This window comes from Mus pahari, chromosome 16 (assembly GCF_900095145.1).
Source record: "Mus pahari chromosome 16, PAHARI_EIJ_v1.1, whole genome shotgun sequence".
Lineage (NCBI taxonomy): Eukaryota > Metazoa > Chordata > Mammalia > Rodentia > Muridae > Mus > Mus pahari.
Window position 1 is genome coordinate 4,276,900 of NC_034605.1, and position 27,356 is coordinate 4,304,255.

Genomic DNA, 27,356 nt, shown 5'->3' on the forward strand with positions numbered 1-27,356 from the left:
CATACCAGAAAAAGAATCTAGCATTACAGGGTAAAGTTAGCTGCCAGGGAAATGGGTCATAAAGCCTGGAAGAGTAACATAGGGTGCCAGAAAGCATATGGATGTTAAGTCTCACAGTGCAGACAGCAGGAAAAATGTGTACATCATTTAACCAACGGCAGCACCCTCCCCCACTAAATCTGATACATTATCGAATGCCTCACTTGACAAGAGAATTATATACATCCCATGTCTCCGGAGGACACAGACTTTCCCATCTCGCTCTGGCAATCCCTTTTCTATTTAGGGTTTCTTTACATAACATGCCTGAAATACAAGTGGATCCCACTGAGATCTCTGAGCTAGAGAGAGAAACTTCTCTACGAAGACAGACCAGCCAGATTTAAAAAAAAAAAAAAAAAATTACATATAGTTTCCTTTCCTCGCGGATCTCAGCCCTCTACTTGTCCCAGTAACCACTCGATCCTAGTTTGGCGACACGTAAAACCACCAGAATCGCATTAATTATTAAATCACAGACTACCTATCAGACAAAACCATCCCGATTACGTAAAAATTACCTCTAATTTCCACACGCGAGTACACCTGGCTAGTTTTAAAGCCCTTAAGGGTGTGTAATTATCCTCCTTCTCTCTCTCTCTCTCTCTCGCTCGTCCTCCTCTCCCATCTCAGGAACGAGTGCGAGAGCCAGGGCTGTGCCGCCGGGCCACCCCGCATTTCCAAAGGCACGAGCGTGTAAGGCAGCACGCGCCTGCCCCGCCCCGGACCCCGCGCCCCGCCGGCCGGTCCGCCCGCCCGCCCGCAGGACGCCGCGCCCAGCTCGGGGTCCCGGGACGCCGCGCGACCTCTCGCGGGTCCTGTCCCGCCAGCCCCGCGCCGGCGCGCCCGGAGAAGGCTCGCCGCTCACCCCGCTCGCTCGCCCCGCTCGCCCCGCTCGGCCCTGCGCCGTCCCAGCCGCGTCCTCTGAAGAGAAGACGCGGAGGGGAGGCGGCCGCTGCCTCTGAGGAGACGACGCCCCACTCTGGGCCGCGCGGTCCCCCCTCGGGCCCTCGGCCACTCACATTCTGTCAGCCACGAGCAGGCGGCCCTCGACCATCATGTCCGGGAGGAAATCCAGCTTGAAGGCAGAAGTCATGTTCTCGGCGCACGCAGCGGCGGCGGCGGCGGCGGCGGCGGCGGCGGCGGCGGCGGCGGCGGCGGTAGCGGAGGCGGCGGCGGCGGCGGCGGCAGCGGAGGCGGCGGCGGGGGGCTGTGCGCGCGTCCGAGCGGCCGCGGGCGGCGCGAGACAGGCAGGGACAGGTGCGCGCGGCCTCCCCGGGCGGCCGCCGAAGCGGGCACTTGTCACATTCTCTCCCTCGCGCGCTCCACCAATCCCCTCCGCGAGCCGGCGCCGGGGCGGCCTGGCAGCCGAGCGCCAGGTGCGGCGGGCGGGGGCGGAGCTCCCGGGGCGGCCGCTCCACGCTTAACCCCTGCGGGCCCGCCCGCCCGGCTCGCCCGGCCCGCCCCGGCCTCTGCGCACGGGCCCACGAGCCCGGCGCGCCGAGCTGCGGTCGCCCCGGCCGCCGGCTCGCCGCCGGGTTCCCACGGCCGCTCGGAGAGCGAAGCGGCTGGGGACCGGCATCGCGCGCGACCTCCGTGCCCCCACCCCGGGGTGAGGCTGGGCCGGCCGCCCCTGGGGTGCTGCTTGTTTCTCTGCTCCAGTGGAAGTAACTGTCTGTGGGCGCAGTGGCCCGAGCGACACACTGGAGGACAGCCGTGCAGCCTTTGGTATCCACTTAAACACTGAGAAAGAAAAGGGCCTTAGAATGACGAACTGTCACAAATACCGTTGCTTTCAAAAAGAAGAGTGCATCGCAAATTTGCCGTTTCCTATTATTTAGGAATTTAGGATTTGTGGTAAGGGGTACTAAGAGGAATTGAGAGAAAAGCGAACAGATGCTTAGCAAAAGTTTTCAAGAAAGGTAGTTTTTAACGGGGCTTATTGTCCTTGTTTGGCTGTTTGGGTGAAAGCAAACTTTTCAGTGTAGCCACATGTATCTTTAATTTTCTGTTCTAAGTTAACATTGTAAATGACATACCAGAAACTTTATAGTTTACTCTTTGTGGTTAAAATCTTTTTTTTTTAATTTTATCTTCAGATGATATGGTTTGAACTTTGAGGTAATATATATGTATACACTTAAGAATATGCAAGTACACACATACTAACACTGACATCGGATGTATATCCATTTATGGTTTTATTTGAATTTTTTTATGTCTAACTCTATTCTGTTGTTGTTCTAAAGAAACCAGAATATTGTATTAAGGAGCTGGGGTTTCCCTCACAAATGAAGGCATGCCTGGATTATGGTAGCTAAATGGTTAAATAACTAAGTAAACAATAGCTAAATTTATCAGACATGATATAAAGAAAAGATTCACATTTTCCTCACCAATCTCTGTGTGACAGTGAGAACTGTCCTTGGAGATTATAAGACAAAATTGTAAATCCAGATAAGTCAGTGAGCAATATGGAGTAACAGGCCTATGCCATTCAGTTAAATCCACACAAACAAATGTAATTAACTAGAACTTCCTTCTTCAGCTGGCTCTTAGCTTCCTGACTGCAAGGTTGGTAGATGGAAGTGTTGATTAACTTTCATTTTTTAAATATTGCCTTTCTGGAGGAGTCAGGTCCCAGCTTATAATCACTTGACAGACAATTGCATCAAAAATGAACTATTAGATCTAAACCATACCCAAGCATTTCCTCCTAATTCTAATCTGTTTCTACTCCTTATCAAGCCATTGCCAACTAATTTTGAAATTATCTTACTGAAGTAGTTAGCTGGATAACTGAATACAAATCTTGACAATTCTTGACTATTATACACTATTTACATAAATCCTGATGCATAGAATGAATTGGCCAGATAGTAAATTTGAGACAGAACGAACAGAGCCAGCCTCCAAAACAAACACAACCACACAGGAAAGCATCAGCTGCAGAAATACAGCTCTGTGTGTACCTATATCCTATAAGGCAGAAATGCTTCATCGACATACACACTTGTAAAATATTTATTTTCTCTTTAATTGCATGTGAATTAGTTAGAGGAAGCTGTAGGGAAGCCCTCTTACTGACTTAAGCCTTCTCAGCAGTTTGTTAAATTCTAGCCTCAAATCCCTTGAGGCAATAGTGGATTCAAAGCAGCTTTTAATCATACTATAAGGAGGGTGAAGGAGGATGTAAGTAGGTCATAGGGAGAGAATTACAAGTGCATAGGTTATTGCCTTATTTAACAACTACTGTGTAGCATGCTTTTCAAAGCACATTTGCGTTTGCCATTTGAAGTTAGAAGCAAAACGAGGGACAAAAATAAAATAGAACCACACTACATGGAATATGGTGTTTTGAACCTAGAAAAGCTTACAGGGTGTAGCTGGGTTTAAACACTCTGGCTGGCAAATACACAGATACACAAATGATGGCATGGCTGCATAGGCACCTGATGGAGAAGCAGCGGGGGAGGCGAAATGTTCGCCCTCCCCCACTTGACAGGTATTCAAAAGTCTCCCAATGACAGCATTGGTTTCTAATGTCTGGTCAGCTTCTATAACAACACCACACTGTCCACTTCTGAAAATCAACTTAAACGTAAAAAATAAAAAATACACAGCTAAAGAGCTTTGGATGAAAAGCTTCAATTTCTCTTTTTGCCACTTTGGCCAAAAGGGGGAAAACACACCCCCAGAACAACTCAACAAAGCTCCTTTTTAAATCTCCTTATAGCAGTGAGCCATCAGGTATCATGTTTTGGCAGTTAAAATTAACTGGCAGACAGCTTCCCCAGGCCACAATTGAACACTCGGGTTCAATGAAGAGCAATTTTTAAAGCCAAGGATCTTATCGAGAGCGATGAAAGGGGACGGGGACATTAGCGGGGTCTCTCTCTGGTGGACATGAACTAGTTGGTGGCACCACCTTGTGCAGACATCCCTGGGGACCAGCCATAGGAACAATGAAGTTTTCTCGCAGTTTTAGCTCCACTGGAACAAAACCTTAAGCTCCTCTCTGCCCCATCCCCCCTACCTCCCCTAATTGTCTCCTTTTTTTAATCAACTTGCTATTCATTTCCCAAACAAAAGGCAATTCAAGAATTGGAAGCACTTCAAGGGAAAGTTTCTGAATGACCTCATTTTACATGCGGCTTTCCAAGGCTGCCGTGCACTGTGCTGTTTCTGCTCCACTCTCCCTCCTCAGCATCCCATACTGTTTTGTCCAGTGGCCATTGTTTGAGCACTGAATTATCACCAGGGTTAAAAGCAACCCTCCCTCGATAAAACAGGGTGCTAATAGCGCATCTCACATAAGAGTGTGCGTTCCTTGAAATGGGAGAATCCCCTTCGTTTCACCCACTCACGGAGCCAGAATACATTCCACTGGCTATGGAGCTTTCAACTTTTTCTTCTTCTTGTTGTTGTTATTGGTTTTGCAAAATGGATACTTGCATTTGACACTGGGACCTGACAGCCCGTTAATGTTCATAATGAAAAGAAGTTTTGTTTTTGTCTGCAGATAACTTTATATGGCTTGAGACAAATTTCTGTATTTTATTAATCCTGTTCTTAGCTTCCCACATAATTGTACCTTAACAGCACTGGCCATCAGTAATTAACAAAGATGTGTTTGTGTTGTTCACTGGACTCCAAAATCCCATTTTTAAAAATATTTCTTTACTATTGGCTACTCAACACAAACCAAAGGCCAAAATATCTTTTCCCTATCACACTTCTGGATTCAAATTTTATTAACATAGTTGGTTCAGTTTAAAAAAAAACAAAAAGCAAATAAACAAAAGCAAGCCCAGTGTGCTCAGAGCCATTTGGAGCAAGAAATGTAGGCCCTATTATGGGATTTTCTATCATTTCCAGGCAATAAACTTAAAATCTATATGAATTTTAAGTACCTGAGAGAGTATCTGACTTTGTGGGCATGTGTTTATACTTGGCTCATTCCAGTTTTGCCAGCAACTTTCAAAAATAAACAATGGCTTAAAAAAAAAAAGATTTTAAACAACCTCAAAAAAGTCCTCAAGCAATACATTATAAATATAGCTTTAGTGCCTACAGGTTATCATTTAAGAATAAATATATCACTAATCATAAATTTAAAACTATCTCATCTGTTCTCCCCATATTGAGTGCATCTGTAACACATTCCTATAACTAACAGGTAAAATTTAAAACCCAGGAAGAAAAATTAGTTACTAAACATTCACTTTACCTTTTTAAAGGGATATTAACTAGTCTATCTCCTTAGAGAACAGCTTCTGCTGCCGTTGTGCAGTCATATGTTGTTGCTAGGTTGGTTTTTTTTCCCAATTTGTTTTTAATAGAGCCAAAATACAGCATGGTGAATTTGTCTTCCTTCTGAAGAGGCTCTTCAACGGAAGCTGTTCTTTGTATACCTACCTTCGAACTGGAAAATGAGATGCCCCTCCAGGGCTGTCAGGAGCTTCCATTCCAAGGGCAGAGAACGTTAATATTCTGGGTCTTTCAGACCCAGAGCCCAGCCATCGCCTCGTTTCCCCCACTAACCTGACCTTTCCCTTTTCTCCTTTCTCCATTACCCCACTCCTGCAAGCCTTTAATTTTTCTTGCTCAGCCTTCTCTTCCTTTCTCTGCCCCACCCACCACTTTTTCTTTCTCTCTTTCAAATGGGAAGCCAGACAAAGTCTCACCCTCCTCTACAGCTGTGTGTCTGAGGTGGCGTGGGTGGCTACCAAAGTGAAGTGAGGAGTTGGCCGAGGGTTACTTATTTCTACCAGAAATCAAATGTCACTTGCCTTGACCAAGGCTGGTTTCTGAAGTAGCAACAGCTGTCTCTATAGGGAGCGGCAGGATTTCTTTCCAGACGTTGCCAAAAGGAAGGAGGGGAAGGCTGAGAGATTGTGTGCCACAAAGCAAGAAGATAGGATGTGAACATTTCAAAGAAGTCTGGGGAAACCGTAGGAAGAAGAAAAGAGGCTTCCCTGTTTAGCATGGAGATTTGCCCACAGAAGACAGTGGAGGGATGGGGGCAGCCTTGGAAGGAATGTTCCAGAACCCTTTTGGATGTTGCTGAGATTTGTCAAATGATACTAGCGCCCTTATTTGGTGCCAGACTGGCGCCAGGAACAAAATGTATACTTACCAGAGTGACGTTTCTAATTCCCTTGCAATCCACCCATCAACAACCCAGCCCATCAAATGTTTCCCCTAATCCACAGAAAGTTATCTGACTCTCTCCCAAGTTGTCAGATTTTTAAAGGGAGAAAATGCTGCTTGACAAAATACAACAGCTGAGTAGCAACAGCTGGAGGACCCAGTTGCCTGCATAACATGAGGTCCTGAGAGAGCAGGAACAGGTGGGCGGGGAATAAAAAGAAATCCACAAATGGATGTGGTAAGCTTTAGGCCTGAGGTTGACTGAGACGGATCTTATCCAGAATCAGAATTTTCAATGAAAAAGACAATCGGCTTCATTTGTCCAAAGCTATTTTCTGTTTTTGTTCGTTTGTTTTTCATGAGCAAATACAACTGGAAGAAGAGTGAGGATTAAGAGATTAAAAGGTTGGGTTTCTGTAAAAATAAAGCACTTACTTCCAGTGGTAACTGATTCCCAGCAAAGAGAACTGGGCTCTTAAGATCAGGAAACATCTGACTTCGAATTTACAGGTCAGACCCTTTAGGGCAAATGATAATTTTGAACTGAGTAAAAGGGTCATGAGATTTAAGAATGAAACCTGTTGGATTCTGAATTTCATTTTGTCAAAGCATTGATTGACACCAGAACAAGTCATTTAACATTGTGATCAATCAACTAGACTTTCTTCTTACCTATGGTCATTACTTCTTAGTAGAGAAGAATGGCTCACAATTCAAAGCTTGCCATGATCCTCAGATAAGGCGTGTAATGTGCTAACCTAATTATTACTATAGCAATTATATAACTGAGCTATTAAAGTGACACGTAGGTTGAAACTATATCAAGGTATTGAGATCAGGAAAAATTCTCCCTATAATAATACCTCATATCTGAAACTACTTTTAATCTATTTAAGAGAGGTTTTTGAAGATCCCAAATGCCTGTTTAAATTTGATTTTGATGCTAATTCCTACTAAGTCTATTAGAGGACATTTCCTTTCTTCCTCCTAGGTCTTCATGGAAACGTTGCCATTTTATGGGCGTTGTCTAGCTATCCAGGGTGAATATAAGGTTTTATAGCTTCTCTTTATCTCTATTGTCGAGTGTAAAGCTGTTCCCTAAGTCTCTCAATGCTCTCTTGAGAGTAACAGCACATGCTTGCCCTGCTTTATAGGAATATGGCAAGGAAGGAGGAGAGATGAGACCTTGGGAACTAAGGATGGGAGTGGTTAAGCTTGGGAGTTTGTTTTGCTTGGTTTTAATAACAAAGCTAGACATCTTCTCCCCCCTCCACCTTACTTCAACCTTGCACATCCTTCAAAGCCAAGTTCAGTGTCTGTCAGTGTGCATTCGACCACTGATCCTTCTCCAGATAGAGTTTTCTTTTCTCCCCAAGAGTTTTGGAGCTATTTGACGGCCAAGAAATGTATTTTATTGAAGATATTTGATTGTTGATTGTTTGGTTATAACTGTAATATGACTTTTTTTAAATTAACATTTTAAATCCATGGAACTTTGAATTTCTCTACTGTTCTTTCCAACATCACTTTCTGCTGTGTAGCTGAAAGTCTAGGAGAAATGAGCATGGCATGCTTTTTTCTTAGACTTCTTGAATGCCAAGTGTGGTTGGTCTACTCCTATAAGCCCCAGTGCATGGAGAGTGGGGGTAGGAGGATGTGGAGTTTGTAGCCCGCATGGGTTGTATGTGGAGATCCTGTCTAACACTAAGACAAAGACCTTATGAACTCTAAGGTAAGCAAGTGAGAACACAGAAGCTGTGATGTTGTGATGTTTCAAATAACTTCCTTCCTTATTCCCTTAATCCTTCCTCTGTTATCATCAGTTTTTATTTCTTCTGGATCATAAGTCCTATGCCCTTCCAAAAATTAACACTGGAAAATATGCAAAGTTAAAAAACAAAACAAAACAAACAAACAAAACCTGTGATCCAGGAAGAATAGAGCAGCTAAAACCATTAGCTATGACCAGCATCTTGATGAGCCCTTGAGTGGGCAGTCCACTGATGAATGGACCAGTGACAATAGAAAGAAGCAACTGCCAATCATAGGCTTCTGTGGGAATGCTGTGACATAGGTTTTAAGATGGCAAATACCTGGCTCAGCGGTTAAGATCATGTACTACTCCTGCAGAGAACCAGAGTTCAGTTCCCAGCACCCTATTTGGGGGTCTTACAACCATCTGTAACTCCAGCTCCCAGGTATCCAGTACATAATCACACTACACACTACATATCCCCATAACTCTCTCACATGAACATACCTAGATACACCATAGGCATAATTAAAAACAATACAAACAATTACTTTTTAAATGGCAAATCTCACTGGGCCTGGTGGCATAGCCCTGGGATCCCATTCCAGAGACTGAGTTGGGAGGATCAGGCCTGGGCTACAGAGTGAATTCAAGGCTCTCCTTGGCACCTTAGTGAGATTCTGTCTCAAAGGGTTGTGGTGGAGTGTACAGATTGTTAGGTAAGTGTTCAGTGGTTCAAAATGCTAGATTCAATTCACAGTAACAGAAAAAATGAGAAGCAAATATTAAATTGTATAATTATATAATTAATTGTATAATTGTTGTATTTGTCACTGCCCAGGAAAGGAATTTAGCTGAGCTCTGTGTTATAGTCCTTTCCACTGTGATCTCTATGACTATAGTTATGTGACTTTATTATTTTCAGTTTCAGCTTTCCATCTTTAAAATTGGAACAACTATCATGAACACTTTGATATTTATGAGAATTACATTAGACAACATGAATATAAGCACTTAATAGAATGCCAGCCAAAGAGTAGTTGTGACTAAGTCTTAACTGTATGCTTTCTATAATAACATCTCACATCCCAAAATCTGTCGGAAACCAAAAGTGGCAGTTCAGAAGAAAGACAACCTTAACCTTCTAGAATTAAAGTTTCAGTGATATGTCTAAAGCCTGAAGTCTAACCCAGAGAGAAGAGATAGGATATTGTCTATGAAGAAGGGATACTATTCTGGGACCTGAAATGGTATTCAAAGAACAAGGAATGATAAAAAGTGTAGGACCTGTGGCTCTTATTAGGACCAAGATGGATGGCTTTCCAGGAAGGTGAAAATGCAGTTAGGTTTATACTCAGAGACCACTCACTCCCCTGATAGAAGCCAGTGTCACCTCTATCCAGAATTCTTACTCATGCAACTATGAGCTTTCTCAAGGTGCAGATAAAAAAAAAAAAAAAAGCCATGAGTCTCAGCAGTTTACAGCGCCCTATGTGCTACCACAACAAACTTCGTGGAATGGAATAGTTTTACAAGTAAATTCTGGTTTTTTGGGTTTCTTTTTTTGTTCCTTGGAGGCATGCTGGTAGCTATGCTTTATAAACTCCAGTGATTCATCCTGACCCTGTGTAGTCAGGGATGAGCAGATCAACCTTTAGTGGGCTGGCGTAGTAGAAGCTCAAACTGTCCTCATGATACATGTCAGTCTGGTCTATCCCCTCTCTGCAGATGTCATTTCCTGTTGACTTAATTTTGGCATACAAGGAAATGTGCTAGGGTGGGTCACAAGAAGAAAACTGTGGGAAAGATGAGCATACCCGTACGTGATAATTGATAATTTGTAATCATGACTTTCTATGATGTGTGAAGGTGTACTGGGGAACAAAGTAGACCTTGAATCACATCAGAGTCCACCAGTGGCAACTCCGAGTTGAGTGGAACCCAACACACACCCGGCACACACACACACACACACACACACAGACACACACAGACACACAGACACACACACAGACACACACATGCACACACATAAACACACATTGCATGCACACACACATGCACATATATAAACACACACAGTTCCCCTTTGTTGATTGTGCAGTGTATTGCAATGCCACCCTGACTCTTTGATACTTTATTTCTGCTCTAAGCTGGCTACAACCTAAGGCTTCTCATCCCCCTATCCTCACACAACCTTTTTTTTTTTTTTCTAACAGCCTCTTCCTGATGTCAGCTGAGCAAAAGGCCACAAAATTATAATTGATTTCATACCACCCCAGCCTCGTCTTCTCTACAGACTAAAAGAAGTCACCACCGTATCTCAGAAAACTAGCAAGTCCAATAATTAAAGAGGCAAGCTGTAGTTTCAGGAAATGAGAAAGAGGCACCTCTGCCTGGCCAGAGTCCCTCGGGAATTATCAAAATCAAGAAATTCGGTGAAGGCTGGAAGACATGATTCAAGAGGACATGGCTGTCACTAACAGGACTTGAACTTGGTACAGTGCTAAGAAGGATAGAGAAATGGTACAGGGCAGAGGGGCTGCTAGGCAAACCCACTCTGTTCACACTATCACTCAAACATCTACGTAACAATAAGGCTGGCCCTCCTAATTTCACCACTAGCATAATGAAAGAAAACCCAGTTGTGTTTTTCTTTAGGAAAGCTGGTGCTATCATTCTCAGCTCCCTTCTCTAATTCTCTTTTCTCCTATCAACCTGGGGGCTTCCAGGGCTGCGAGCAATGAACTTTCCATCCGCCACATTTTCACCTAATTAACCCCCCTGATTACAATAATTAGTATTGATTCACTCTTTGAATGACTTCCCAGGTACTCAAGCACAATTCACAGTTGCTATAAAGTTCTAGATATGAATATTAGTCAAACGCTCTTTGTCATCTTTCCAGCCCCCCAAGGACATCTTGCAATTTTATCTAGTCACATTAAAAAAAAAAAAAAAAAGCCAATAAAGAAATGTTTGTTAGGTTCCATCCTTGCAAAGAGAAGAATTTTTAATACCTAGGATGTTAAAGATCTTGGTCTGTGGTCTGCTGAACACATTTATGTAAATATTCCTGGGACCCTTGCATAAAGGGGCTTGAGATGCAGTTGTTATTCTCTAGTGAAAGAGACCATTTTACCAGTTTGAATATTTGCCTATGGCTTCCCTTCAGGTCTCAGGTTAGAATTAAATCTTGTTTCTACGCTTGTGTAGGTCAGCGTCCAGGAGAACCATTGCATGCCGAGTGAATAGTATGCTGCATACTACATTATCCTGTTACTTTTGTAGAAATAAAAGCAGGCACGTTTGCCAACTCCCAGCAATATACTTTTTCTATGAGCATAAAGAAAAACACATTGTTCTGTATATTGGATGCTGGAATTGTATGGTGGGTGGGAGAGAGGTATGGGACCCCCAAATCTGGAAACTGGTGATGCATGAGAACAGTAGAGAAGGGTAGACAGGTGAAATCTCCCCTGGGTCCAGCCTAACGACGAGCAATCAGAAATCTAAGTGAATATATCACAGTTAAATAATTACCAATTTAAGAAAAAATTTCAACACGGTGGTCTCCGAGTGACTTCTTTATTTAAATGAGTTCCTGACAAGCGTCTAGCAAGCATGCAAGACTGCTTTTCTCTTAGACCACACACACACACACACACACACACACACACACACACACACACACACACACTGATTTGCAACCTGTGTTTCAGAATGAATTTTTTTTCCGTGAAAGCAGAACTGGGGTGTGTTGGTAACAGTTGGTTAGCCTCGGATATGAAGCCTTACCCATTACCTTTTATGAGCTCATCCTGAAAGCAATTATTGGTATTACCCAAAGCAAGGAGCAGTTCAGATCCCACTGGAGCCAAGAGAACATAACAAGCATGCCTTTAAAGCCCGCTCTAGTCACAATGGATAACTTAAAGAATATTATTCCACCACACACATATGCTTTGGGTGTACCTAAGCTCTGGAAATATTGCCAGTAGGAAATCTCAACTTGCAAAGGCAATTCTGGTAGCCAATAACATTTAGGGAAATAATTATACATTAAGTATTTAATAATGTTTCAACTTAAGTTGAAAAAAATTAAAATTTGTCTCTGAATCTAAGGAATAATTAGTACTTCATACTTGTGTTTTTATAAATAATACATGTATCTCCTTCCTTATTGATGAGGAACATCCCCCAATTTATACCAAACTCTATCAGGAAATATTTGAAACCAATTTTATCTTTTATTCTATTCATTGAAACAACTCCCCTTTTGTTTCTCATATTGGGTTCTCGGTTTTAGTCTATGAACTTACTAATACATATCTCATAATATTGATCTGGCACAAATGGTTCATTAAGCAAAAACACTAAAACATTATAAATATATATTCTTTATAGACATCAACCTTAAAAAAGAGGATTTTTATCTATTACTTAAATCTATTACTTATTATTTTAATTTCAGTTCTTTTACATCTAGTGTGGAATAAAAATGGTTTCAACGTTTGAGAAGTTTGAACCAGATTTTTCCATATTCTCTCCTACAGTATTTTCACCTTAGAAACCAATGTTTACCTTATAAAATGAAGGGCATCTGAATACACGTGAAATACTTGCCTTGCATAGAAATGCAGTTTGTAAGAATATAAACATCAAATCAAAGATCAATATATTCCATCGAAACCTTTCACTTAACAAAGTAACAGAATAATAATTGGTGACCAAAATTGGAAAGGCAAAAGTTCTTGTTCTCAGATTTCTAAACTGCTTATCTGTGGATGCCAAAGGGGAAGCTAAAAACTAGGAATACTGATTACTTGAGCATTAAGTATGTCCTTGCTAACTTCTCTTTTATGCTAAATTCCCTGGATCCAAAAAAAGGGGCGCATTTAAAAACCCTCGGCGGTAAATACAGTGGAAGCAGGTCTGATCAACAAGGCATTTGCCACAATGATAATAGTATTACAAGCATCCTCAATCAATAAGTTTTCTTTCTGTAGTTAACAGAGAACAAGCCATAAATCTCTAACTTAATCCAGCCAACATAACTGCAAAATGCAAAAAGCTCTGAGAACGGCAGATAATAAATTTTTAAAAGCATAAAACCACAAATAAGCAGACCCAAAGCTTCCCTCTGATAGTCCACACAACAAGATTATAGGAGATAAAAGGGGGTGCTGGAAAAAAAAAAAAACAAACAGAAAAACCAGCCCCAGACATGCATTAAGCTAGTTTGACAGCTCCATTGTTCCACTGGTCCCATTGTCAGACCCAAAGATGTATTCAGTGCTACAATGTCTGCTAGCAAATAAACAAAAGACTGCATTTTAAAAAGCAGGATGCCAATTCTGTCATAATTCTCTCTCCGCTTCCCAAAAGGTCAGCTGTGCCTCCTTCTCGGTCTATGATAGAACCCCATCACCCATGCAGGAAGCAGGTATCTGCTTTCCCGCACAAGAGGACCCAGGACGCCATGCATGAACAGAGGTCTCCAAACAGGTACACATTTTGGCAAGCAGGATAAAGTGATCCAAACCTGATAACACGAGAGGACTATTTAGGTGGCTAAGTCCAGATTAGAGTGGTATTTGGAACGCAAGTCTAATATGGAGTCTCCTCAGCTCCTTTTTCGGTGATTATTCCATGCAGAGTGCATAATAATGAAAGAGGCTTAGACATTGCAAAGGAAAAGACGAACCAACAGCCAAGATTCAGAACCCTTAAAACATCCACTGGCTGCTCATAGGTAGCGGGAAGCAAATGCATGGTCTGCTTTCAAAAGACAACTAGTACACATACAACTCCCTCACAACAGTCCTTCTCCTTTCTCTCCCTGGCTCGCTCTCTCTCTCCCTCCCAATCTCTTGGTCTCAATTTCATTCCCCTCTCTCTGTTTAGATTCTTTTTTCTCTCTCTTTCTCTTCTAAGATAAGGAAGCTGCTTGATTCGGGGCAAGATTGGCGTCTCCACCAGCTCTCAGAACTAGAAAAGCCTACGTTAAAAACAAAGGACCCACCAACATACCTTAAAAGCAGCTCCTCATTTCTCATAGTAACAGCGGATTTGGGACAGCGCATGCTTTCTACACTGATAGTCTCAACAAAAGCCAGTTCAGAAGTGCGCTCAAACATCAATGCCACAGTCGCTATTCACTAATGCGCCCCCTCTCTCTTCTCTCTCTCTCTCTCTCTCTCTCTCTCTCTCTCTCTCTCTCTCTTCTCCTCTCAAATGCTGAATAGTACAGAAAAGGGCTCCTGCAGACTCACTGGGAAGAAATAATCCTCTCCGACAAGTTATGTTATCTAGGCATGGTTTTGCACTGGTGGTGTGCTGTGTCTTCTAGAGAGAGCTTGTTTGCATGCACTCAAGCCTGGCATTGGATCTCCTAATTACCATCTTAAAAACTGGAAAGATTTTAAGCAACTCAGTGACATATGATTTCATATATATATATATATATATATATATATATATATATATATATATATCTTAGCAAAGCCAATCTCACAGCGTGGTTCACTATCAACTATCAGCAAAGCATCCCAGAGGACTGAGATCTGAGCAGGTCAGTGTGCTCAAAAGGATTTTTGCCTCTCTTTTCTGGGACACTGCATTCACAGTTGGATTCATCTGTTCCTCTCCTCTTGTCCTTAGAAAGAATGACAAGGTCAAGACCCTCAGCCCCACCCTGGACCATGGATGCAGAGAACAGAGGCTAAGAGACTGGGAAGTGTTTTAACTCTGTGTACGCCAGAGCTCTTATAAATTAAGAGCTTCATTCACCAGAATCTGGGCATCAAAGCCAGCAGGCAACACAAAGATTATTTGGTCACACTGAATACCTAATTGTCAGATACAGCGGCTTCATTCCTGAAAGGCTAATGAGTGGCTTTTTCCCCCCCCAAACAAGAAAATTTGCTACTCTGCTTCGCTATGTTCTTGAGCCTTTGAACACAAGGTGGACCAGAGAGATACACATTCCCCTTTCTGTTTATTGGAGTAGGAATAATTCCATATATAATTAGGAAGTCAAACAGTAAGTTAAGCACACAGAGGGGGGGAGGAGAGAGAGAGAGAGAGAGAGAGAGAGAGAGAGAGAGAGATTCTACTATGGACTGAACACATAGTCACCCAAAAGGGCAAGTTCAGACATCACTCCAGGGGATGCATGCTGACCTTGGAAGTTGAGAACACCCTCAGTTTCTATGGAATAACCTAGAACATTTCAAAACAGACCTGGGTCAACAAATAATGGTGTGAATCCTGAATGCTCACCCCATCCTATATCGGCACAAAGTGTGTCTTTGCTAGAAATATTCTGGACTTGAAATATAACCGGGAATAAGAGTGAATAAAATGATGGTGGGTTTTGTTCTCCTCAATATTTGATTACCTTAAATAATATACCCAATAGCTTGTAAGATCCCTGACTTTTGAACTTGGTCGTATCCACAGTAGGGGGACGTGGAGATCTGGGGAAAGTGTAGTGTAAGAAGTCCTCAGTCTCTGCTACACAACAATCCTGATTGGTGCATCCTAGACTACGGAAACAAAGAAAGGATAGACAACTGCCATTACCATTTCTACACATCACTAAGACATGGCGAACCACTTGACGAAGATCAAGTCCTGAAACAAGAGCCTCATCTCAAGGACAACTCCATCATCCCGTGTCTTTGCTTCATTACACTATTTGAAAGTCACCAAGTGAACATATGAAAAGGAATGACCTTGCCAGGGAATGCTAGCGTATGAAATGCAGCATGCTCCTTTGAAGTGGGAAAAGTTCATGTAAATGAACTTGGAACTGGAGAGACCTTGAGGAAATAGAGTGTGACCCCCTTCCCCTTGTGGCTTGTGCGAGTGTCAGAGCAGAAGGCTCTTGACCTCCCTGTAGCTCTCTTTGCCCTGTAGTTAAATGGAGCCACCAACTGCTAATTTATTTTAAAGCACGTGAAGAGCCTGTGAAACTGGGTGTGTTTGGTCAGTGCAAATATTAATAAAAAGTGGAATGGTTGCATGGATGTCTGCGGTGAGTTTTTCTGACAGGAAAGTAGAACTGTAAGGCTCAGGCTGCTGCCGGGATAGCCATGCAGCTCTCCCTACATTTCAATGAGTTATGGATCCAGAGTAGTAGTGGCCAGAATTGAACCAAACCACGAAATCGTTTCTATCTATCCACTTACTTTTTAGTCTTGAGGCCTAAATAATGACACTACTGATGTAAGGGCTTATTACTTATCCCAATTCTACTATGATGACCGAGGACCTTATGCCCTCCGGTGGCCTGGCCTGAATGTGGGATTAGAGAATGAGTGAATAGAACATGTTTGCTACTTGTAATATTCGCATATGGTATAGGAAGTTTATGACTTCAAGTGTACACTGAATTAACCTCTGTTCTTCCTTACACATCCAATAGACCATCTTTCTCTCTGTTTGAGTCCTCTTATTGAATATTGATCCAATGAATATTTGTTAAGAAATGAATTCCCTTTTAACCATTGAAATGAGGCAGGGAAAGGGATTGTATTATTTCCAAGATATGCAGTTTCCTTCACAAATATGAGAAAATGCTCCCACTTTAGGCATGAGTGAGAAAATGCTCCCACTTTAGGCATGAGTTGGCACAGATGACAACTCATGAATGTTCCTTCCACACTATTGTGCTCTAAATTTCAAAGTCTCTTTGTATTTATCCATCCCACAACATGGACAGAGGTGGCATAATGTCACACTCTCACCTAAATAGTTCAAATGACTTGCCTACAGAGCTGCAGTAATGACCAAGCTTGAGAACTCTGTCTACTGCACCCTTGACATGGAGCATGGCCTCTAGACACACAAGGCAGGGCGTGGCCTTTAAGGAGCAGTCAGTGTGATGTATCTGACACTCTCTTCATGTGAGAGTAGCAGCCAGAGAGGAAGGATGCCGAGTTAATGAAAACTTGGTTAAAAGGTTCCTCCTCTGATACCAGTTTTACATCAATTCATTTCAAACTTTATTACAATTGAAGATTAAAGCCACACAGACTAAGTACTCTTGAGGGCAAATTATTATTTGGGTCATCAACAATAGTTAATTTTAATAGTCTTGATTATTAAATTAGGTTTGTAGGGGAAATTTGTTTGAAAGAATTATAGCAGCAATTAGCAGGGAACAACAACAAAAATATAAATTGTCTCAGTGCCCTCTATATTCAAAGAGACATTTTTCACTTCATAAATTAAACCTTTAACTAAGAATGCAAATTTGGCACAGGACAAAGTAGGCAAGTGTTGTGATGTGGGATTATTGGTGAGAGAATCAGCCAGCTCCTTGATCTTTCTTGATCTGAACTTCCTAAAAGTTTTCTTGAAAGGTAAATTATATGTGAGTTTATTTCTGTCACAATTTCCAGAATCAGAAGCTAAATTTTCACATGCCGTATTAATGACTCCAACTGTTTTCCACCTTCTGTGCCTTGTCTTTGCATTTTGACATTTACATTGCAGCAGTAATAAAAAGGCACCATTTCAAGAGGAATGCATAATATAAAGAATGCTGAGGATTGAGGGTCTCTGCAGAATTAAATCCTCCTGTGATGAAAGGTGGCAGACTACAAAACCCTATCCTACCTCCCGGGTGCGCATCCTCAAAGGACGGTGAAATGCAAGAGCACCAAGAATACTAAATTTATTTGGTTGTCAGTTTCAAGTGTTAACAATTGGTGATTCCTGGTATACACCTGAAGGAATCTAAGCCTGGGTACTATAGATATACTTGTACGTACGAGTCCATTGTGGTACTTTTCACAATAGTCAAGATAAGAACTAGGCTAGATGTCCATCAACAGATGGATGCATAAAGAAAGTGTAGTATACACATACAATGGAGTTTTATTTAGGTGTAAAGAAACACAAAATGATGTTATTTTCAAGAAAATGGACGAAACTAGAGATCACCACGTTAAGTGAAGTAAGCCACACTTAGACAAATATTCTATATTTCCTCTCATCTGCTGAATCTGGATTCAAAATATATGCAAGTGTATGTAACACACACATATGTGATGGTAGAAAAGGAATAGTGTGAGGGAAAATGTATGTATGTAATTGGGAGCAACTATGATGATATATGTGGATGGATATGTCATAAATAAATCCTTTATGTTATATGCTTATTAAACAATTAATCTAGCACAAGGATTGTTGAGCTGGGGAGTTAGCTTTGTTGGTAAACGGCCTTCTAGTCAAGCATCAAATCCTTAGTAACCACATACAAGCCAGGCCCACAGGTGCATGCCTGTAACACCAGCACTGGGAGCGTGCGGCAGCAGAGGCACACAGACCCCTGTAGCTCACTGGCTAGCTGCTAACCACCCGCAGAGCTCACCATCCGTGATTACTCTTTGAGACCGCTCAAAAAATAATGTAAAGAGGACACAAGGTAGACACTTGATGTAGACCTAGGAACACGCTCGTGTGAACATTGAGAGGTAGATATGGGAGAATCCTGACAGCTTGCTGGTCAGCCAACTGAGAGAAAATAGCAAGCTTCAGGTTCAGTGAGAGATTCTTTCTCAAGAGAATATGGTGGAAGATGTCAGAGGAAACCATCTGAAATTCTCTTCTGACTTTCAATGTGATCACATGGATCCATACACATATACACTACACACATAAACACAATACATATATACTATATACACACACTATATTAATATATTAACATATTATATATAGTATACACATAGCATGTATAGTATACACAGAATATATATATCATATATATGCATATATGGTATATATATTCTGTATACACACACATATATATGGTATATATATATGTATATATATATATACATATATATATTCTGTATACACACACATTCTAAAGCAACATATTATGTTGTTACCACAGATGGAAATATTTTGCAAAGTAAATATAGAGTAAATGACTAAATCCTAAAAGAAATAGGCTTCCAAATACCAAGTGCAGTGCGGACATTAGGTTCTCAATAACATTGGTAAAACACATGTAAGTTTTTGTAGTGTGCAAACAGATGCAGCTTCTTTCATTTCTGCTGATATTGAGCAAAAGACACAAGGTCTTTTTGACATAAGCTTGTCAACCACAGAGGCAAAGTTTTTGTTGGTGTCATGGGGGCCAAGCAGAGAAATCAGCTCAGAGGTGAGCCCGGAACTAACAGAGTGTGCTGCAAGCCTGGTCATTCAGATTACACACCTCTCCACTGGCTTGTGCAGAAGTGGGGTGGGTGTGTTACACATTCAAAACCACAGGACACAGGTAGGAGCAGTCACTCTCCAAAGCACAAGGGTGACAACTGATTCAAAGTAAAATCCGAAGTTGTTTGGTAAAGCAAGTGTTTGGTGGTATTCTAGGGACCGTGTGTAAGAACTCCATTTACGTGAGCACTCATGAATTACCTCCAAGCCTCACTTTAGAAGCAGGTGGCTGTCAACCCAGTAAAAAAAAAAAAGTGGCTTAAATTCCAAATGTCTACTCCTTACACAGGCAGGCCATTCATTTCACAGTGAAGATGCTTGTTGTGTTGAATGGGGCAGGTGGATGAATAATTAGCAAGAATAATTGTAATGCCCCTTAAGATGAAAGTGTTATATGTATCAATAAATACATGTACATAATAAACCATGAAGTACTTGGGACTTCTAGAAGTCTCTTGAAAAGAGGTACTAGGTAACTCTAAGAGGAGGCATTATACGCTAATAATGACGGCTTGCGGTAAATGAATGCAGACATCAAACCTGTGTCCACTGGGGACAGAATGGAGATTCCGCATTCAAATCCACAACCATAAGTAGCCTAGTTGTGACCTCTTGACACTTAGCAGACAATACTTTCACAATTGAACAGCCATTTTTGGCTAAAGGATTTGCCAGGGGTTAGCCTCAGGGAAAATATATTTGAGCTAGTTGTGGTTGTGTTTGCATGGATAATGTGTCAAGTAGATTTTGCTATTTATATCACAGCAATTTATTTATGCATGAGCACAGTACTCATATGTGCACACTCAGTGTACTTATGGAAGTCAGAGGACAATGTTGGTTCTCCCCTTCCACTGTGTGGGTCCCAGAGATCAAACTCAAGTCATCAGGCTTAGCTACTATTCTCTTATCCACTAACCCATCTTGCCTGGGCTACGTTTGCTATTTCTAAGAGAGAGACAAACGCATAAACCACTGCACTTCTGCTTGTGTTAACGGCCAGTTTCAGAGGCACTATGCAAAACAATCACTATCCATGCACCGAAAAGGGCAGACAGATTTCACTGCACGTGGGGAAGCCCCCCCTTCTTAGTGGTCTCCATTCTAGCAAATTCCGAGAAGCAGACTGCCCAGTATGAAGAAAAAGCATCATTGACCAGAACTTCCTTTTAGAAGACTGAGACCAAGATGGCAATTCATGTGGGAAAAAAAATAAAAAATAAACCAGGATGGTCTGGGGAGTTGATGGGAGAGTTACTTTTCCTTCCATGGCAAATAGTTATTTACTATTTGTTCCTTCTATCTGAACTTAAGGTGCTTGGAATCAGAAAGACACTCATTTGATTGCCAGTATAGTATATGGTGGAGCATATTGGATGAACACTATAAATTCATGTTCAGTGGCCACTGTTTTCTGCATAGCATCCTTCTGATACATTGTCTCCTCTCACTGGCTGGCTGTTATTTTGTATTTCTAAAAGTCTTATCAAACCATATAGAAAGTAGCCACTGAGTCAGGAGGCAAAAACCTGATGGGTCCAGAAGATTGGAGGATGGGAGATCTTGGTCCTAACTTTAAAGGACTTTCATGTACCTAGAGCTCAAATGGTAAGCTTGTCTTTTTCATATTTGCTTGAAGTGTAATTTTTATTACATTTAATTTATTTTGTGTCTCTGCATGAACCTGTGACTACCACAGCACATAAGTGGAGATCAGAGGAAACCTGTGAGAGTTAATTCTCTTTTTCCACTATGTGGGGCTCAGAGATCTGACTCCGGTCTGCAGGCATCTTTACTTCTTGAGCCATTTTTTTCCAACCCTAAGCACTGTAACTTTAAAACAACTATAAAGATGTGAAACTGTGCATTTCTTTCATGCTTTCTATAGATGTGAGTGTTTGGGACTAGATAAAGTGCAGGCTTGCCGGATTAAATGAGACTTTCAGGTTCAAGAGCAGTGGGTGTGGAGGGTAGTTTGGGTAGGATCTCGGCAAAAAGCCAGAGTCCTATAGACAAGGAATAAGAACTGGAAGTTAAACTGGTTCGTTTTTTGCCCTCTTTCTCAGTTCCAAGTGTGGACCTGTTGTATGCAACCAGCTCCCTAGCTGTGACCCAGCACCAAGTGTTGGCCTCAGTTCTTTTCTCTCAGTGCATCTTGTATGCCAGCTCCTTCTCACATCCCCAAGTTCTACAGCAGCGTGTATTCTTACCTGTTCTTCCTGCTTTTGCCAATAGGACACGCTGTTATATTTCACATATACATTTCCTGAAATCAGTTCCTCGTGACTTGCAGTTTAAAATGCTTTACATTTGACGCTGCTTCACATCATTGTGACAGACATGTAATGTTTTGAGTTCTTTTATTATCACTGTACATATTAGTATAGTTAGGGTATGTGTAGTAAACATCCTAAGAACATGGTTAAGTCATACTTCAAAAGAATGTTCCCGACCAGTTAAGTAGAGGCCCAGAAGTAGTGAAGATGGGGCAGAGAGGAGTTAGAAGCTGAGTGAGGAAGGGATACTGCATTTCATGCTGGAAAGCTTGGCAGTAAGAAGGCACAGAAAGTTCTGGGCTCTAGAAAGAGAACTCTGTTTCTAGTGTGGAGTCAGAACCAAGAGCAGGATGGGGAAGGAACAGAGGGGAGTCACTGTTGCAGAGAAGAATGGGCAAGCCTTTGAAGAGATTCTTTATGAATTGGCCACTGTTTCTTTGCTGGCCTGTGCAAGATGTTCCACTGAAGATCAAATCACTAAATTCAGTAAATACAAAGTATCGTACTACACCTATTGAGGGACCTCTTGCTTTGTAGATGAGGAAAAACCCAAGATAACAAGTCTAATAAGCAGTAGAGGTGGGAGTGAAGCCTAGTTACTATCACTGTTCTGTTTCTACTTACTACAGAGAGAATGCTCATACATTCTTTAGTGGCAGAGCCATAATTTGGACAGATGAATAGGTGGGAAGAACACAAGAGAGTTGACAATAATTCTGAAGTTTCCCACATGGACCACTTGGCAAATGATAATGTTGCTGACTGAAAAAGGATGACAACCCACAATCACACACACACACACACACACACACACACACACACACACACACACACTGAAAACCAGGGTGAATGAGGAAGCTACTTTGTTTCGTTGGGAACGTATTACTGAGCTCAGTATGTCCACAGGCAGATCCGAGTTGAGCAGGTGGTCGGCAACAGGGCTGTGAGTGAGATCAGACAGGAGGTGAAGTGAGAGTGAAATGTGAAGAACTGGGTTAAGACCAGAATCCCAAATGAATCAACAACTGAGGACGAGGGAAAGGAGGATGCTTCCGTGTAAAGGAGCCGAACACATTGCAAAGATTCTTAGACCTAGTTGGAGAAAGAAAATATATTCATAAAAAGGTATGTGTTAGCTTGCCCTAAGTGGACAGAAATTATGTATTTGGATGCTAGAAAACAAGGCAGTGCACATTTAAGGCAGTAGAATTTCAAAAGCCAACAGATAACGGAAGAGATAATCAGAAGTGAGCCTACTTTTGCCTGCAGGCTACTTCTGTGTCTACAAACTTGCTGAGGAAGGAGAAACAGTGGTGAACAGGGGCACACCCAATACGTCAAAAGAAAAGTCTAGCTTGACTAGACTCTAAGTAAACACTCGGCTACTTGTCCTGATCACTGGGATAAGTAGGAATGTGCTGAGCGCTTATCCACCATCTCATCCAGTACATAAATAAAAATAGCCAACGTGCAAGGTCTGAGGGAGGAGGCTGAGTCCCACCTTCAGGAGAGGAAAACAATTATGTATAACTAAGACATATGCTTCTAACAGGTATATTTGCATATCCCCCCAAAAATCAACAAAAGAAGTTCTTGAAGGTTTCTGTGAATTTCTTCTCATATAGATTTCAAAAGTCAAAGGAATAATATACACTCTAAACATAGATAAAACTTTCTATGTCACTCATAAAGTTTAAAGTGTTGTACCAATAAAGAAAAGTGCCTGTAAGTGTACAGCTCACCCAATATTGATGGGCTGAGCAGCCACAGTCATCAGCATCCAGATCAAAAACAGCTTGGTGACTAGGGATGTAGCTCAGGGGTAGAGGCCCTTCTCAACATCTGTAAGGCCCCCGATGTCATCACTAAGATTTCAAAACACCAAACCAAACCAAGCTAAACCCTTGTGTCTATTTTTGATTCTTTAACCAAAGAATGATTTGTTGACTATAAATAGAAATTATCTTGAATGTATGCAAGTAAAACCTGCCAGAGACAATGAGGCATTTTTGAACAATACTTTCTCCAGAACATGCCCAGTTCCTAACATCTCTACTCTCCTAGTTCAAGTCACCATAAATCTAAGGTATCTACCAATTACTTGCCAGTTTCTTGGACTCTGATCATCCTATGCTTTTGAACCAGAGTTACTGAGCATCAAACTATCGTCATAACAGTCTACAGCTAAAAAGCCAGCAGAACTTCAAACTTCCTGCCTCCTTTCATATAGTCCAACCCAATAAAATTCACTGATACCCAAAGAGTCACCACCTAGAAAGTCAACTCATCCATCAGGTGTTTACATCTGGTATATTAGGCTCTTTATGCATCTATATGCCAAATATATATATATATATATATAACACCTCTATGGCAAATGATACACAAAGATTCTATAATACAATCTGAATTTTTAAAGCCAAAATTTGTGGTGACTAAGCAACTCTTTTTCTGAACATCCACAATATTGGCTTTCTAAAACTGAATTGCATTATGAAGTATTCAGAAACAAGATTCGACACAGCCTCTGTCTTTGAGGAATTAATAATCAAGTTGGAAGAAGACAAACTTCAGGAGAATTTAACAGTACGGCGTCTTATACCATGAAGTTTTGTGATCCAAAGGAGTTCCAAGGCACAACATATGGTAAGGGTCAGTGCAAGCAGATGAATGTACAAAGAAAATGTAGTGCACACACACAGAGGAGCTCCACTCCTGTGCAGGGTGAAATGATGCCATGTGTGAGAAAGCAGATGGAACTCATCATGCTAAGTAAAACAAGCTAGACCCAGAAAGACAAATAGCACAGTTCTCCTCTCATATTCATAATCTTGATTTAAATATATTTATATACATATATAATGGTATCAGTGTAGAAAGGGGGTACATTTAGAGAGAAAGGTTGAGAAGTGAGGAAGAAACAAGAGAGAGTATGATAGACAAAAATAAACACCACATGTTCTCTTTCATATAGATCGAAACACTAATACTTGTATATTATGACATATAAAGCAGGCATATTTGTAAGGAAAGGGACCAGTAGGAGTTGGGAAGGAAGAACGAAGAGGCATGTGTATGGGATGTGTGTGAATACGAGCAAAATACGATGGTGCATATATGGTGGAAATGTCATCATTGGGCACACCATTTTCTATACCAACTAAAAATAAGTTAAAATTTACCAGGAAACAATAAATAAGCACATAAACTGGAGAAAGGGGAAATGTTGGCTAAACAAGCAGAGGCCTTGGGATTGTCTTGTAAAGAATGCTTTCATTTGATTGGGCCATGGGTGGGGGCAGGGAGGATCCCACTCAGAGGTGACAAGTTTGAATGTAGAAGAGGCCATGAAAACAAGCCCAAGATAATCAGCATGGGCAGCCAGAGGCTGAGAAACACATCCTTGCAAGACCAAGGCCACAGTAGGGATCCTGTGCCCTGGAAAAAGGAATCTGTGTTTGCTATACAAAGGATGGATGTGCCATGGAACTTCTGGGTCAGCAAATGACAATATTCTCTAAATAAGACAAGGAAGTGAAAAGCAGATTGGGCAACTGGTATCTTAGAAACAAAATAACTCTTGAAGAGAAAAAAAAAATTCAGACTGTGATCATGACGAGATAAAAGAGAGACCAGCTAGCATGGACATAGAAAACGTTCTGGTCTCCTGGTCACTATTAATGACAACCCCCAGTATATTCTATTCTCCCTCTATAACAACTACCTAGGTGCCTATGCTAGTCATCTGGGCGGCTACCTTTCCTCTGCTGACAAGGCCAGTAGACCTTTTGGGTGGAAGCCCCACATTTATTATTTCAGTAAGCTTAATTATTCCTTAGAAGTTCTCTCTACACACAATCACACTCGGAGGTTTCAATTTCAAGGGAATTGGAGGGGGATTATTATAGAAATCAGACTTCTTGGGTGTGATTCTTAGGAGGTTTTAAGGAAATGGGGGTAAGTTTTAGGTTCTCTCTCTCTCTCTCTCTCTCTCTCTCTCTCTCTCTCTCTCTCTCTCTCTGTGTGTGTGTGTGTGTGTGTGTGTGTGTATTCTATAGACTGAACCATATCTTCTTCCAAACCTACTTATCTCTGCTATATTATGTAACATCTATGTGTTGTGTGCATTTATCTGCCATCTATCTATCTATCTATCTATCTATCTATCTATCTCTATCTATCTATCTATCTATCTATCTATCTATCTATCTATCTATCTTTCATCCATCCATCTCTATCTATTATCTATCCATCCATCCACCCACCCATCCTTACATCTATCATTTACCTATCGACTTCATCCGTTCTCCATCTTTAGTTGTCTACATGCTGATGTAGTTATGCCTTTTCTGAAACATTTCACTGCACTTCCTCTATACGTTGAACAGGACTACCCTTGCACCGGTTTCATGCTTCAGTGTCATAATGTGTGTGGAAGATTGGATTATTTTGGTGATTTTTCATGCTCTGCCCCTATCATGTGACCTTCTAGTGCATGGGACAGAGCTTGACAATGGGATCTGCTTCAGGTATTAAAATATAAGTAGACACTAAGTGAAATGTATGGACAGGGTCTGTTAGGGGTTGTGGCCCATCATGATTTAAAACCCGTCCTAGGGAACCTGCTGCCTTTTCTGCATGAGCCCCAGAACACACACAAGAAAGAGATCTGGGCCTACTCTATAACAGGAGCCAAGCACAGGTGACTCATGGCCTGAGAGAGAACCATCCAGCCTAGATGTGCCACACTACCCTTGCTCCTCAGGCTTGCCGATGGAAGAACAGGTGTTTCCTGCTGCAGGTCACCCCAGTGTGGAAGTCTCTGTGCCGCTTACTGTAGCAATAGATGAGTCAACTCATTCTCTTGAATATACCACAGTCAGTGTATGCTTCTTGAGAACAGCCCCTCTGATAACTTACACAATTCCAGTGCTTGCAGAGGTGGCTGACACAGTAGATGCCCAGTACATATTGCACAACAGCATAAATGGGCAAATTAGTTGAAGAGGTACGATGAAGAGAGGTGTGGCAGAGCCATATTTTAGGAAACAAACAGATACATGTATGGGATGGAAATGGAATGTGAGCAGGTAGCCAGCATCGTTTTAACGCCAAACAACCATGGGATTGAAAAGTGATTTTCAAGGAGGATGGAGGATTTCAAACCTGCCTGGGCATTCCTATGTAGTAAGATGGTGTCTCAAGAGACTGAAAATAATCATCACCAACAATAACCAAACAACCGTGAAAATTCACATTAACAGAAACCAACATACCAACAAAGCATGATTTACCTTTTATATTCACATGGTCACAGACTAGAGATTTAGCTCAGGTGGTACTGGGTTTGCTAAGTATGCACAAAGCCCTGGGCTCCATCTCCATCACTGAACATAGTGGCACAAACCTGCCATCCTTGTTCTTGGAAGGCAGAGGCAAGAGGATCAGAAATTTAAGGTTATCCTCAATACGTAGCAAGTTTGAGGTCAAATATGTACATATATTTGTGTGTGTGTGTGTGTGTGTGTGTGTGTGTGTGTGTGTGTGTATACTCAGGCTATCAAAGGTTCCAGATTGCAGAAGTCACACGTGACAAGCACACAGACTCCATTACGGCACCCAAGCTACTGAAGTCATCATTTGGGGGTACCTCCTTTTGCCTATCCAGTCTTTGGAATGGTCGTTGTTCCTGTTTGTAGCCACATGTAATATTAGGGAAACAAAGGACAAAGGAAATGATGCTCCTCCAAAGAATTCAAGAAAAACAAAACTATAGGAAAATAAAACTTTATGTATTCTGCCATCAAACAACCGTACTTGTAGGTATCTTCTTCATTTGAACTAGACTATCAATTCCCCTTGATCTGCTGAAGGTTTTGTTCCTGACAAACAGGCAT

The 27,356-nt window shown here is 41.7% G+C and overlaps 1 protein-coding gene across 18 annotated transcripts in view; it reads right to left on the reverse strand.

Annotated features, from left to right (window-relative positions):
• The window catches only part of Celf2 (CUGBP Elav-like family member 2), an 842,569-nt gene that overhangs the window by 316,864 nt on the left and 498,349 nt on the right, over window positions 1-27,356 (reverse strand). For 3 of the 18 annotated variants that reach the window (XM_029547665.1, XM_029547664.1, XM_029547662.1), the window contains exon 1: window positions 1,062-1,170. The exons of 8 other annotated variants lie outside the window; for them this stretch is intronic. In XM_029547665.1, coding sequence (XP_029403525.1) covers window positions 1,062-1,135 — 74 coding nt within the window. In that variant the 5' untranslated portion in view covers window positions 1,136-1,170. Of the gene's footprint in view, window positions 1-560; window positions 740-1,061; window positions 1,171-13,490; window positions 13,797-13,978; window positions 14,329-27,356 lie in introns of those variants that run through there. 7 more of the 18 variants (XM_021215262.2, XM_029547660.1, XM_029547673.1 and 4 more) reach the window with 6 other exon arrangements.